The sequence below is a fragment of the Etheostoma spectabile genome, chromosome 4 (assembly GCF_008692095.1).
Source record: "Etheostoma spectabile isolate EspeVRDwgs_2016 chromosome 4, UIUC_Espe_1.0, whole genome shotgun sequence".
Taxonomy (NCBI): Eukaryota; Metazoa; Chordata; class Actinopteri; order Perciformes; family Percidae; genus Etheostoma; species Etheostoma spectabile.
This window is the reverse complement of record NC_045736.1, coordinates 21,538,305-21,554,153: the sequence shown is the minus strand read 5'-3', so window position 1 is coordinate 21,554,153 and position 15,849 is coordinate 21,538,305. Positions and strand designations below refer to the sequence as shown.

Sequence of the window (15,849 nt, the reverse complement as noted above, 5' to 3'; positions counted from 1 at the left end):
AAAGAAGCCAAGAAAAGATGGAAAAATCTCCAAAAGGCATCAAATGACAGATCAGACATTCATATAATATGTCACAAAAAGTTAGATTATATATCCATCATTTACACTTTCAAAACAACAGAAAACAAAAAAATGGCGTCCGTAAAAGTTTGAGCACCCTGCAGAGTTAATACCATGTACTGCCCCCTTTGTCAAGTATCACAGCTTGTAAACACTTCTTGTAGCCGGCCAAGAGGCTTGCCATTCTTGTTTGAGGTATCTTCGCCCATTCGTCCTTACAAAAGTCTTCCAGTTCTTTGAGATTTCTGGGCTGTCTGTCACGCACTGCTCTTGTAAGGTCTAGTCATAGATTTTCAATGATGTTGAGGTCAGGAGGTTGTGAATGCCATGGCAAAACCACTGTGGATTTTGAGGTGTGTTTAGGATCATTATCCATTTGTAGAAGCCATCCTCTCTTTAACTTAGAGAGCGTCCAAAATTTGCTGAAATTTAATTTAACCCATTATTCCTTCTACTCGTGAAATGTTCCCCGTGCCATTGGCTGCAATACAACCCCAAAGCATGATTGATCCACCCCCATGCTTAACAGTTGGACAGAGGTTCTTTTCATTAAATTCTGTTCCCCTTCTTCACCAAACGTACCTTTGCTCATTCAAAAAATTATATTTTAACCTCATCAGTCCACAGAACTTGTTTCCACAATGCATCAGGCTTGTCTATATGTTCATTTGCAAACTTCAACTGTGATTTTTGTAGTGAGGACGTAGAAGAGGTTTTTTTCTGATGACTCTTCCATGAAGATCATATTTGTACAAGTATCTCTTTATAGTGGAATGGTGTAGCACAACTCCAGTGTCTGCCAGGTCTTTCTGGATGGATCATGCAGTCAAACGTGGGTTTTAACTTGCTTTTCTCACACTCCTGCGAGCTGTTCTGTCTGATATTTTTCTTGGTCTTCCAGATCTTGCTTTAACTTCCACTGTTCCTGATGACTGCCATTTCTTAATTACATTCCGAACAGAGGATATTGGTGTTCAGTTTAAATGACTCTTTCAGGGTGTGGTTCAGATACTTATGAGGACCTATCCGGAAAGATTTGGGATGATTGGACAATGAATATGTGATTTATAATAAAATTTGTGTAATGCCACTCACCTATCTTGCACCCTCGTGGAGTATGTACTGTATATAAAACTGTCTGGGTATATCTGGGGCACTTATCTGAACATACCCTGTGAGTTTTGTGATGATTGCCTTACGGCCGCTGATTTGTGTTCATTTAAAGCCATGATGTCTCTCTCTTTCTCCTATGTGGGCCAAATTCTCTGGGCGGTGACTGAGGGAGTAAACAAAGACAAACTTCGTCTTGGCTGGTGTGTTTGTGTATGTAGACACATTTATGTGTGTGTGCATGTGTGTGTTTGGGTACTGCCTCATCCATAGGCCATTGTCAAAAGAGTACAAGGCTGGCTTGGTCAATGATTTCCCCTCCTACACATACACCTTATGATTGGCTTGCCTTATAGCAATGCAGCTTTCCCATCCAATGACCTAAGGGCTTGGGGCGTTCCTGCCCCTGGACCAAAATAACCCAGTAAATACACTGCAGGCACTATGAGAACTGGAGCTCTGGTCAACTGTTGAGTGCTTTGTGTACAAACAAGGGATTCTTGTCAGCTGGGTCCTGCTGAACCATGCTGGCCAGTGTTCTCCTCTGTTGTGATAGGCACAGCTAGCTGAGTGGCACTTTGATACCAGTGTTTGTGTTTCTGTATTCAGGGATACAGGATGGTGTTGGAGATTATGAATGGAGGCTTACTAATAGTTGGGTTACATACAGTGATGGAAGAGTTTTATTAACCCATTACGCACAGAGAATCCATCAAACATGCTGCTGCACACAATGGGAATTCTGCATGTGGCCTTTACAATATGTCTGAGTGGATTTAATTGTAACAACCTGAGTTAAAACCTAATTGATCTTAAAGCTTGTCACTCTGCATTTAAGTTTAATGAGTTGAGCTAACAACAAGACCTAATGAGGTCGAATGACTTCACTGATAGGGATAGTTTTTGGTATCAACAGTAGAAGTCAGAGTCCTGACTCTTCATAAAAGGGTTTGACAGACAATAAGCAAACATGGTAGATTGCCTAATCAAAAACATTTTCTGAAGTTTGGTCCTCTGGAACTTTTATAGTAATGGCCCAAGATATCAAACATCCTCTTTATGTTGGACATGTCCATGTACAGCATTTACACATGTTCTGAAGTGAAACTATTCTGCTATTATGCATGATCTCACCACTAAGAGGCTTTTTTAATGGTCCTGTCAGCAAGTAGTCATCATTCTATCTTCTGTTATTTGGAGTGTTGAAGGGGTGTGCTTGTGTGTATCTTGTGTGTACACACTATTTGATTGTGAAGGTTGAGACACCAATCTGTGTTTGTATGCATTTTTGCTGACGTATAAATAACTGCACAAGCAGGAGGGATGGCAGAGGGAGGAGGGATTCATGACGTAACTACTGTTTCTTGTAAACACATCTGTTACAGCACATTTTCAAAGGAAGTTTTATTCAATCTGAACTCACTTGCCTCAAGGAAATCAGCCAATCAATAATCAACCAATAAAAAGTAAACATATAGTCTTATAGCTCCACTTTACACACAAAGTACAGTTTATTTTGGACTGATAGAAGAGTTTACACTTTTCATCAGTAATGATTAAAATCCTACTGACACAAAACCAGATAAAACTAACACACTTTTACGTGTGTGTGTGTGTGTGTGTGTGTGTGTGTGTGTGTGTCTGTGTGTTGATAATGTAGACAGAGCAGAAATGATTTGGCACACATACACACAAGCAGAAACCGTCCCAATGTGTGCACAGTTATGTACACAGTTTTATTGGGTTACTCGTCCCATAGTATACACAGACATGCTTAGCTTGTACGTGTACGTTTTAGTCTACAGACAGATTCATTGTCTTTAGAGAAGTGGGCGTGGTTAGCTGATAGACAAGGCCAGACTGACATGTCACATGAGGGGGTGTGGTGTTGTTGATCTGATTTAACCTAGCCATTGCAGGCGTGTAGAGATGGATTGCAGGCGTGTGGAGTGAAGTTTATGCCTTTGAGAATCTGTGTGAGCTGCGTGAGCAGATGGTTATAGAACAGTTTAAGAAGAGCCTGTCTAAGGTCATACGGACCTATTTGAATGACTTAGACGTTAAAACTGTCTAAAGCTGTGGTCAGGTTAAAATGACAGGAGAGTTTGAAAAACACCCTGGTGATAAAAATGGTGGTGGGCACTGTAAAACCCTAAAATATTGGCCAACAAACTGAGCCTTCTTCTTCCCCAGTAGACATCATTTGCCATGTTGGTCACATCAAGTACTGCTGTCCTGCTGTCCTGCTGTCCTGCTCTCCAGAGAGAGAAAAAAAAGTCTCAGAAGAGGATGGTTGTTCTGTACCTTTTACTCTTAATTTAAAAGCTAGTGATGAAGCTAATTTGGAAATGTTTGATGGTTTATTGTGTGATGGTATGGTTGCAGTTGAGGAAGGGGTAGCTTAGGCACCGTTTGAGGGTTTTGGAGGTGGGTGTATAGTGCCGTCCAGATGTTTGTAAGGACTAACATTTTTGTTGGCTATGCTCAGGTGGCAGTGGTGCCTGAATTTCTGGTGAAAGGTGTTAATTTCCTGTTAGCAAATTATTTAGCTGGTAGACAGGTTGGGGTGACCCCCTGTTTTCCCTCAATTCAATGTAAATTGGCAGCGACCAAGGTTTTGGAGGGGAAATATCCAGAAGCTTTTCCAGTTTGTGTAGTCACTAAAGCTGTTCAAGGCCTTACTGTGATGACTTAGCGTTGTAACAATTTCATTTAGTAAAGTAGTTACATAAATGTAAGGATATTTTATTTATTTCAATAGTGTAAGTTTACAAGTTTAGTGCTGCACTGTGGCATCATAAATGTTCTAAAAGTTTTTCATGCAATCATCTTTTTAATATCACAATCAATCAGTGATTCCAGTCTCTGAAATGTATTAAGATCTATTACCGTCATAGGCTATCTGCAACGGTTCAGTGCTCTGTGGTCACTTCGCCAGTGCGTATTTTCTATTTTCAAGGAGCATTTGTTTTGTAATTGTGATTATTCCAACGCTCATTGATGATTCTCTTAAAAATACTGGGACCATGACTTTCAGTAAATGATAAATTAATTGCTATGGAACATCTGTTTTTTATTACAATAGGTCATAAGTGTGTTGTATCTAATACTGAATGGACACATATTATATATGACGATAAATATATAAATATAATATATATATATATTTATATATAATATAAATAAATATTGTGTCATTTTCTGTCTTCAGGATTATGTATAGACTTGTTATCTGTTGAGTCTTAATGTGCATGCAGGTTTGTGTGTGGATGTGTGTGTGTGTGTGTGTGTGTGTGTGTTTGTGTTTGTGTGTGGTAGGGTAACTGTGTGTGGGAGTGCAATTAAAGAAGTAAATTTGTTGATTCATTGTCCCATAGTTTAGAAAAACATGCACACAATGACCTGGCAGACAAAATAAGGAATTGCTTCCAATTGCTTCCAATTGCTTCCTATTTGTGTTTATGCATGCACATGTTTAGGTGTAACTGTATGCAAATGCTGTACACTGCTTTAGGAAGGAGGCTGGACTGAAGGAGGAGTTTCATATTAGAGTGAAATTGTGGAAAAACAAGAGAGGGAGAAACGTTTACTGGACACAAGGCTCTCGTTGTTGTTGCCCCAGACTACGACATTCAGGCTAATTTAGGGGAAGAGGAGGAGAGCGGGAGGAGGAGGAGAATAAGGAGAAATAGGAAGCTGAACTGGTGGTTGGAGAGAGGGAGGAAGGTGACTAATAGTGACTGTCACTCAGCTTACTGTAGCTCGGCCTGTGGAGGGAGAAGTGCCGTCACAACCAGTGAACCGGCATATGAAAGCAGTAGTTGGCTGGGCCCAGACAGCAATAACTGTCTCTCTGTCAGGGAGTGTGTGCATTAACACGTGGAAGAGCAGATATCTGTTGGATACACAATGTTTTCTTTGGGATAGTTGGAGAGTTGCTGGTAAGGATCTAAATTTATACTCTACTATATGTATTGGTGTCAGTGTTTCTCCCATCCTGGCTGTTGAACATGGCAATTTGGGCTCCATTCAGGCTAATATGCCTTTATATCAGAAATTAAGCTGAATATGTCTAAGTAGATTTTGTGTGTTTTTAATCACATCCATTTTCTTTTAAATTGGAAAAGATGCAGTAGCAGCAACAGAAGCAGCATTGGTTCAATTACTGTTGACAATAAACTGGTTGTTACATATTGCGTTTTGACATTCCCAAAACATAAATACCAATAAGAGATCTTGAGTCATCACTGCATTGTTTAGCAATGCAAAGATTGTTTGTTACTTGCAACTAAGTGGAGGCAGTATGTCAGAGTGATGGTACTGATTGTGTGGCAGTCTAGTGGGGAGAAAGTGAAAGTTACTACATGGAATACAACAGCTCTCTAATGTTAACTTGTATTCCAAAATGGATCGATTTATGTAATAAAAATGGAAAACTGAGGTCAGACTGTTGAACGATTTGTGTGTTTGGTGAGCTGATATCCTAGTTTGTAGGTTACTAGCACTACACTTGCAACACAGCAGGGTGAATAAATGTACAGTATATCTGCTCTGTGAATACCTGTGCATTGTTTTTTGTTACTCGGTTCTATATATGACTTGTTTGTGTACATGTTCTGCACAGAGCCTTTGAGCCAGATCGAACAAAATGTACTTTATTTTTCCTTTTAATTTTTCAAGGATCATATAAGAAGAGGCCATTAATATTAAAATCTTAAAAGCTAAGATTTGCATCTAAAACTTGTGGAATGGCAAACAGCTTTTGTATTTGTCCAAGGTTTCCTGCAGAGGAAGTTGCTTCACCACTGACAAAACTAGGAGTTGTGAAAACTGATGGAAGGCAACGGGAAGTGATGCCTGGCTGCAATTGATGCCGGTGTATTGTCTTTCCTGTATCCTATTGTGTTGTACTTTGTTTTGAAATGGCTAAAAGTGTGTTTGTGCTGAAAACCTGTTGTACTTTCCCCGCTAGTTTCACATTGCTCTCTTCTCTGTTATCAGTGAGGCAGAGTGACCTGAGGAAAGCAGGACTTAGTTGATAGATTCACTCTGGACAAGGGTGTCTGTTGGTCAGGTATTTATAGCCTGTGTTTAGAAGGTGACAGGCCTTCTGATTCACACACAATGTTGATGAGTTGTGGTGATTCACTAAGATAACCTTCAGAAAGTTGGTTACTGTGCAGAAATTTTACGCTGTGGGCACTTAATTTTTTTAAGTTTCTATTCACTTCAAGTTTAAAAAACAATCTAAGGACATTGATCATTTTACAGCAGCTGTTGTGCATCTAACTCTTAGCCCCAACCATGTTAAAATGTATAACAAAAGGAAGAGGGTTCAGTGTTTTGAATATTTTACTTGAGTGCACAACTAGGTTAGTCTTTTCTTGTTATAGAAACTATAAAAGAACATGTTTAAACCTACTCTTTTGAAAAACGCAGCTGTTAAAACAGCTAGAAACCAGATAGGAGAGCTGCAACAATTTGCTGTATGAAAAAACTGAACTAATTAACTAAATGAAAAGCTTCTCTTGCAACACAATTAAACCTTAAAACAATGGAGAATATCATCTCTTGACACCATTCAGTGTGTGTTTATACTTAGGGCAAACCATGGTCTGTTGCTTCCTTCGCTTCCGCCCTGGAAATTCTTCTCTTTTCTAAGTTCTTCAGTGTGTGTTGCGCACCTGCAGCTTCCACCCTTCACACTCTAGTCCCAGTCACACATTGTATGTAACCACTATTCATCCCATCTGTCTATTTTGCTGTTTTACATTTTACTAGTACAGTGCCCGTTGAAAATGTGCTTGTTTGGATGATTGCTTGGCCTGTGGTATTGCTGGTTGTAGAATTCTTCAAAACTAAGTTGTGCCCCAAAATGACTTACAGAAGGACCCCAAACCACTTAATATGCAACTCCACTGTACAGCCTACTACTGACTTACAGTGTAGGCTACTTCTACGTCAGAGGAAGACATTGTGCTACTATAGTTACCTGACAGAGAACGTGGCAGATTCAGAATGTAATCACAAAATATCACAATGAAAAGGTGGAGTAATATTCAGCTCCTGTGTGTGTGTGTGTGTGTGTGTGTGTGTGTGTGGTGTGTGTGTGTGTGTGGTGTGTGTGTGTGTTGTGTGTGGTGTGTGTGTGTGTGTGTGTGTGTGTGTGGTGTGGTGTGTGTGTGTGTGTGTGTGTGTGTGCATGTGTTGAATTTCCTAAACAGCAGATACTGTTTGTGTATGTTTCCAATGCAAATTGCCTTTAGGACAATTAAAATCTATCTTATCTTAACCATTTTTTTCTGTTTCCTTCTTTCCTTTTTGTCTGTTTTTGTTCGTCTTTTTCATTTCATACCTCCATTGCCTTTCTTCATCTCTGCCCCATGATGTCCCCCTCACAGATTGAAATCCACTTTCTTCAGCATCCAGACATGTAGTCAGCAGCATAAGCAGAGCGTACTTCCTCCTGTGAACTCTTTTTCCTCTCAAACAGGTAATTGCACGTGTGTTTCTCTGTGCACAAATGTGCTACTAAATTATACTGTAGAAATCCATCTAATCAGTGATTGTGTAGCTACCCTGCATTGACACAAGTGGCAATCCTGACTTGAATGACTAAATAGAAATGAGAATCATTCTTTCTAGTTACCTCATCCACTCTGGTGTGCATACACAACCCATGTATGCTACCACTACATCCCTAGTACAATATCTGTTGTAATTAGTACAAGTGAGGTGGTAGCAGGATATTTGTATACCTAAAGCATCAATTGACCCACAGAATAGCAGTCCTGAGCATTTAAAAATGATCTGACTGTCCCTCCGTCTGTATGTCTGAGTAGTTTGATTTGTTATATTACTAAGGGATACAGCTGTTTGTGTGTGTGAAACCAAAAAGGCAAGGGTAAGGACCCCATACTTGCCATTGACAGCCATGTCACATAATCCTATCAACGTTACACGTTGAGCGTGTGTGTGTGGGGGCGGTGGTTTAGTTATATTGATAATTTAGGTCTGTTTACATGTTCTGAAAGACACCATCTGACGCTGTAGAGGGCACAAATGCAAACAGACACACATATACCAAACAAAAAACACACCCAGCTCAGGGGAACAGGGTGTTCCTGAAAAGGAGAACAGAGAGCAGAGGGGGTTATTTTAGTCATTAGAGCAGGCAGACAGAAAGCTTAATGCGGAAAGTGTGTGTGTGTGTGTGTGTGTGTGTGTGTGTGTGTGTGTGTTTGTACGCGCATGTGCAATGATGGAAAGGTTGCTGAAGTCTGTAGTGCGTTTGGAACCTTTGTGATATTAATCATAAGGTGGTTGGACTAAGCATTTGATAACCTGTACCTTAGGATCAAATATCAAAAGTGATTGTCAATGGTCACAAATGCTACAAAAATATTTTTAGCAAGAATGACTTAAACTTCACGTTTTTACCCTCTCATGACTAAGGTTGAAGTTCTTAAACAGTATTTATAATGTGTGTGTGTGTGTGTGTGTGTGTGTGTATGGGTGTGTGTGTGTGTGTGTGTGTGTGTGTGTGTGTGTGTGTGTGTGTGTGTTTTTCTGAGCAGGACCTGGCCAGTCAAGCTTACTCTGTGCCAGACATTTGAAGGGGGGTACTTTATACTTTTATTCGCCATGCTGAATTGCTGTGATGGCAAAACAGCAATAGCAATTCTTTTTTGTTTCTGCACTTTTCACAATATCACTGTAAATTGTCTTTGAACTTTGTGCAGCAGCTGTTGCAGCATATGCATGAATGCACATGTGCTTTGTTGTGAGAGTGCACCTGAGTGTATGTGTGTATATTCACATCCCACATTCAACTGCTCAGAGTTGGCTGTTGAACAGGCCTTTCTTTGCATGGCACAGTCATTTCTAAAAATACACACTCCACAAATTAACACCATGTCTCTGAACACAGGTGCTATGGCCCCACACTGCCCCCAAGTGTGTGTGTACTTGTGTGTTTGTGTCTATATATGCATATGTGATACACTTTGCGTATGTAGTGTATGTATAGGAAGAAACTAAAGGGGTGCACAGCACTTTTTAATTTATTCTATTTTTCAATTGTGTGCTTATTGTTGGCATGTATGTTTGTGACTAATCTGTGGCACAATCCATAGTTGACCTCTGAACCGGGCTTCCTCCGCTCTACATCCTCCCACTGGCTGTCAGTGTTTGAAGTGAAGGGGCTGTGACATCACAGCATTGGACACACAATGGCCGCTGTGTGCTCTTACTGCGTCAGATGCCTGCTTACCCTGAAGGATGTCAGGCAATGGGAAGGCCCATGTGGGAGATCATGGTAGCAGGGTGTCACCATATGATATCAGGAAGTGATACCCTGTCAGCGCATACGTGTTAAAGGACGTATCTATTTTGTATCATTGCTTCATCACAGTTGGAAGCCATGGCACACATAAAGCCTAATATAGCTTCACATCTGTTGGAAAGATAGGTAGTTTTAATGTAAACATTGTTGCCACTGCATCTGGTGTCATAAGCATTTTCCTTTTGCAGAACTTGGGGATTTTTAAATAACAGTTCTAATTAATATTGGCCAATGAATTGCCTGTAATCTATGAATGTGGAAATGTGTCTGAGAGCCAAACTGTGGCAGAGCCACATATACTAGTTCCCCTAAAAACAGTAAATAACACAGTGCTGATGTTGTGTTATGGAGTAGTAGCTATGAATATGTTGGACAGTTAAATAAACATGTACAGCATAAACATTATTTGTACACTTTATTATTTTTATCTGGGAACCAGACACATCTGCGAGCTCATGTTTTATTGATGTGTTGTTTGCCCTCCGCTTTAGACAGATTTTCAGCAGCTTGAGATCTGACAGGCCAATCACAACTGTTTATATATTATTGGGTATTTTTGAAACAAACATTGTAAAGTTAAGCGCCGTTGAGACATTTACAAAAACAAGATGGCTGCAGCTGATGTGGAACTTTCTGTTGAAGCTGCTACCACCTAGCCAGAATAAATAAGCTTGCAGATTTGTCTGGTTCCCAAGCAAAGTAAAAACACCTCTTCAAATTCTAGTGGCAAAATGGCAACACTAGTTCACAGACATGTTGATGCTACAATTCTGCTTATATTTTTCCATTGTTTATGTTTCATTGATCTGATTGGATGTGTTGTAGGTCTATCCAGTTGTGTCTGGAGGCATTTTGGTCTAAAGCCCCTTGGAAATTGAATATGAAATGAGAGGTTTCAGACTACTTTGGCAACGTCAAGCTAACACTTTATGGCTTTTGGTTTAGCATGTGTAAAGCTACATGAATTAATTTATTTGATTTTTATAGTGGAACATGATATGGTTAGCTATGCTCTATTTGGTGGCAGTCAAGTCAGTTTTATCTTTATTTATAAATATAAAATTTTGTGTTTTGTTTAAAATCTCCCAAAATTACAGTCTGTACAACCTACAGGTCTATCCTTAAATCCTCAAGTCATAGAGTATATGTGTTCCTCTGGCTGGCATTCCTACCTTGCCGATTGAATTTGGAGACGTAATCACCCCAGTTGTCATACTCTTTAAATACACTTTGTAGAAGTCCACCACTGTGTACATGTGTGAACACACTTGTTTGTTTGTCAGTGTAAATAAGCATCTTGAAAAGGGACACCTACTACTACTACTACAAGAGGGCCTGCTTCTGAACTCCAGATGTTGGCAGCGTGTACAAGTTATTTCAACATCATCACTAGTTGTGAACGTTATTGGAAAATCCGTGCTGTGATTAGTGTGTCTCTAATTATGTACTTTTTGTTTATGGAGAGTCCGTTTTGGCAGTTTGAAGCTGCTTGTGGAGTCGGCTTGTCCTTGAGTCCAAGTTTGGGTACATGGTTGTGTTGGAATGTGTGTGTTTCAATGCACATCTGCATGGGTGTGTGTGTTATTCATGTGGGCCATCCAATGGGCACAAAGCGGGCAGTGTGTTCCCCTCGGTTGCTGAAATGTACACTTCGGACAACAGGCGGCTTCAGTCCTCAATAGGAGCTGTCCTTCTTATTGTACCTCACGCACAATGAGCTTTTCTCTCTCTCTCCCTTTCTCTCTCTCTCTCTCTCTCTCTCTCTCTCTCTCTCTCTCTCTCTCTCTCTCTCTCTCTCTCTCTCTCTCTCTCTCTCTCTCTATGTCTTTCTCTCTGCGTCTTTCTCTCTTTATGACCAAATACAGACAGTGATTCTGATGAGAGACTAGAGGAATCATATTCTGATTGGTTGTTTAGACCCTGTCACTGCTCTTCTATATGAAGTTGTCTCAGTGCATTACCATCAGCTTAGTTCTAGAATACAGTAAAAACCTTGCCCTTAACAGGTTTCATTACACATGTGAGTCCAGACGAGCTTAGTCATTCAGGGGATGAACACAAGTCACTGCAGAAGGGGAACTGTCAGTCTTGGGACTCCCCAATGAGTGTGTGAAATTATACATATTTGTGAGTGTGTATGCGTGAGAGAGAAAGACGAGGAGGTGTTATACAGGGTTTATGTGCGTTCCCCGTCATCGTCTGCTCACATGATCACCCAAGAACAACAAGACCACATGTCTCCCACATGACCTCGCTGTTATCGAGGAAGTACCTCATAATTCGCAATACACCCTTTTTTTGGAGAGACAGCAGTGTTTCCTCTACAATTTTTTTCAGCTGCGGCAGGAGCGGGTGGGGGGTGTTGTTGAACGTCAAAAATTAACGTTACCTGAAAACCGCATTTAGTTTTTCTTTTTAGCATCTCACATCACACTTTCAGTCACTATGACCACTACAGTCAGAAACATTGTGCCAAAATATGAACAATAACGTTGCTGTCAACGGGCTTATATCTGCCAATGTTAGCTAGCGACTGTTACCTTGAACCCATCCAGCAAATAGACGGTACCATAGGGAGGTTACCTGAAACCAGTAATTTAACGTCATCACTCATTTTACATACAGTTAACAACAAAACAAAACGCTGAGTGAACATTACTAGCAACGTTTTGCATGTTGGTTTTGAGCGGTATGCACCCCCACTAACCTGGGAAACAGTTTTAAAACAGTAGCTAACGTTAATACAGCGTGTTGAAGGAATACAGCATCTCCTGCAGAGGGGAGGCAGCGTTCGCTAATGTTAGCTTCTTGTATCATCCGGGGTCTGATAAACCGTAAAGTGACTTTACATTTAATAGCATTGTGGACACTGGATTTGATGACTTTTTAAAGTCTTCAAATTCAGTTTCCACAATGCTATTTCCAATAAACTGTAGCTGTCATATTTCCCAGGAGCCGCATGAGTGCGGATTTCATGTAGCAGCTTTTGTTGCTGTTTGTCACTTTGCCTAAGATTGAGTGACAATAGTACTCTTTCTTTAACTGTCTATGGTAGTACCCCTGTTGTTTACTTGGTTGCCATGACTTGGCAAGTGATGAAGTCCTGTCACTGTTCCAGTTGCTTGGGGAGAGAGAGTGGATGACACTTTGCTTGAGTTTAGTAGAGCAGACGGCTCTGCAGAGTTGTGTAATTATGACTTTTTTATAAACAGCTGAAGGAGCGGCGGTGCGCGGTGTACATAGCGGAAACCCTGTTGTGCGTCTGCCCTATACCATGGCGGTAGACATTTCACTGTGGCGGTCCGCTATCAACATAGAGGAAACACTGGACATAATTGAGGGTCAAGAGAGTGTTACTGCTACCTTATCTTGACCCCAGTGCACCCTTTCAAACATGAGAATACATATGAGACCTTAATGGTTGAAGTCAGACCTTTACAGAGAATGTACAGCTGTTAGCCTTGATATGTAGCTACTTTGTTTTGGACATCAAGGCCTAGTGCAATACTCCGAACAATCAATAATAACAACTGGTGTGCAAATTAAAACTCAAATCACATCCTGTATCTCTGTTGCTATGATTTCCTCATGACCACTTTATTATTTCGCACAATTAGAATTTTACTGTCTCTCCTTTTCCTAATTCAACTCAAGATATGAAATCCAGGAATAAAGAGACAATTAATAGATATAGCTCTACAGATGGATTAATTTTTCAAAATGGTTGTATACATTGTTTACTTACTTTATGAGGTATTATCTGATATAACTTTTTAAAAATATACACTCTAGTTTATACAGGCAGCATTCTCAATTGTTTGTAACGACAATTGATTTTACGATATTATTATACTTATTTTAAATCACCTAAAACGACACCAGGGTGCTAAATTAAAAACATTTATACAGTATAATTAAGACCCAGCTAGAGGCTTTTTTCCCCAGCTCATAGCTTACTCCCAGTGATTTTCAGCCTGCATACACATTTTTTACATTGTTGAAACAGCGGAGCTAATGTTGGTAGCGAGAGTAACAAGTTAGCGGACTGCCGTCACTGCACTTTTCTCTGCTGTGCACTTGTTGGTTGTGTGTGCTCAAAGCCATGCACTTGGTGAAACACACAGGAGAGGAGAGAAAGGAGTTCACAGCAAAGACTCTCACACCGTTCAGAAAATGGAAGCACTGCTGTACAACACGTCTTTTGGCTTAATTAAAAACATCGATTCATGATTTTGTTATACTATCAATTACCAACCCAACAAAGTCGAATATATGGGCCGAGCCCTAGTCACAACATTGCACACTTCCCCTTCTTCACTTGCATCTCTCTCCTTATCACCAATGTACCCAATGTGTAACAATTACACACTGAATCAGGCTTCTCTACAAAGAGAGTATGTCAGTTGAGGTAGAAGTGTTTACACAGGATCTACTTTCCTTCTTGTTAAGGAATCCCCGCAGACTTTTGATACATTTGTTTTCGCCTTGTTTATTTTCCTTTCCTTCTTCTGGCTCAACTCTCAATTTAATCTCCCTTCCTTTCTCCTCCTCAGCTTCCTCTACCTTTTCGGGCTGGACTGCGGTGCATTGACGTCGGCTCGCCCTCCCCTGCCCCCTCGCCCCCCAGCAATGGCCTCACGCATTGGCCTGCGGATGCAGGTATGACACAAGCGCCATCCATACAGCACATGCAAGCCTTTCATTAGCTATGGATATTAAAGTCGGTTTGTTTTGTTGTTTGACCGAGTGGACACTGGAGTGGAAGGTATTCTGGTCAATGTCACAGCTTTGTGGGTGGGACATTTATTTCAAGGGCATCTACATGCAGCAACCACTGACTTATTTGGCTGTGCTATTTGGTCCTTGCATATTTTAATATTTTTACTCTACATACTTTTTACAGGGTGATTTAATAGATGTGTGAGTCACTAGGTGTGCTCTCCTAACAGCTCTTCTAACAGCCAAAAGCAAATCACAGTCAGTTTAAAGGTCCTAATGCTTTAATTGAGCATTCCTGTAATGTGTCTATATATGTGTGTGTGTGTGTGTGTGTGTGTGTGTGTGTGTGTGGTGTGTGTGTGTGTGTGTGTGTGTGTGTGTGTGTGTGTGTGTGTGGTGTGTGTGTGTGTGTTGTGTGTGTGTGTGTGTGTGTGTGTGTGTGTGTGCGTGTGTGTGTGGCCTGTGCGCGTGCTTGCGCCTGTGGGGGTTGTGTCCGTGTCCAGCTTATGCGAGACCAGCTGCAGCAAGAGGAGCAGCGTGAGAGGCAGCAGATACAGCAGCAGCAGCAACAGAATGCAGCCCTGCAATACATGCATCATTGCATGGCTGGGCCACCTGCACCTACCCCAGCCATAAGCACCCCGCAGCATCAACAAAGCATGCAGGTCCCTGTGGAGGTTCTTAAGGTCAGTCGGGCAGCAACAAATTGTTATTTTCATTATCAATGAATGTCTTTTATTTTACATGTACTGATTATTATCAAATCAATTGCTCAATTAGCCAATACAATTTGTGTGAAACAATGCCTATCACAACTTCCCAGGGTTTCCAGAGTTCATGGTCATGAATTGCTTGTTTGTCAAAAAGTCAAAGATATTGAAAATATAAACATGTAAAAACAGAAAAGCAACCATTGCACACCTTTTGAGAAGCTGGAACCAGTGATTTTTTGGCATTTTTGACTTCAAATTTCTATTCTTTTGATAATGACTGATACATGTTCTGAAGGTTAGAAATGACATATTGAGAAGGAAGTATGTAGAAGTATATTTTTTAATAAATTATTTGGGCTTGTTTTGCCTATATTTAGTACAGCTGAAGATGTTTTTGACAGGGAGTGGAAGGGTGAGAGGGGATGACATGTAGCAAAGGGCCACAGGTCGGAGTTGAACCTGGGCCACTGCAGTGACTGAGCATTTGTATAACCAGGTGGTATAACTGGGCTTAACCAGGGGAGCTACCAGGGCACCCTGTATATAGAAGTATTTTGACAGCAAAATAAAATAACTTAATATATACTGCATATAGTGTAGTAAAAGTTAACAAAGGTTTCTGCACTACAAAGACAAAGTGCTAAACAGATCGCATTAAGGGGATTCGCTGAAGAGAGAAAATATGTTGGTTAAGGGGGGTTTCATTAAGGGGATTCGCTGAAGAGAGAAAATATGTTGGTTAAGGGGGGTTTCAAAAGGACAGGGGGCTGTGGCACTTAGACATCATTAATCCACTCACATGTTGCTGAGCAGGAGAAAGGGTAGCAAGGCGCAGAAGAGGTGTTTAGGACTTCACTGGGCGTTGTGGCTTCTCACGGCAGCCCTGCCACACAGGGGAAAATC

At 40.7% G+C, this 15,849-nt stretch overlaps 1 protein-coding gene across 4 annotated transcripts in view; it reads left to right on the top strand.

Annotated features, from left to right (window-relative positions):
- Positions 1–15,849, top strand: part of tfeb (transcription factor EB) — a 41,299-nt gene that overhangs the window by 12,537 nt on the left and 12,913 nt on the right. For all 4 annotated transcript variants that reach the window (XM_032514295.1, XM_032514296.1, XM_032514292.1 and 1 more), the window contains exons 2-4: positions 7,572–7,663; positions 14,068–14,173; positions 14,737–14,919. In XM_032514295.1, coding sequence (XP_032370186.1) covers positions 14,144–14,173; positions 14,737–14,919 — 213 coding nt within the window. In that variant the 5' untranslated portion in view covers positions 7,572–7,663; positions 14,068–14,143. The remainder of the gene's footprint in view (positions 1–7,571; positions 7,664–14,067; positions 14,174–14,736; positions 14,920–15,849) is intronic.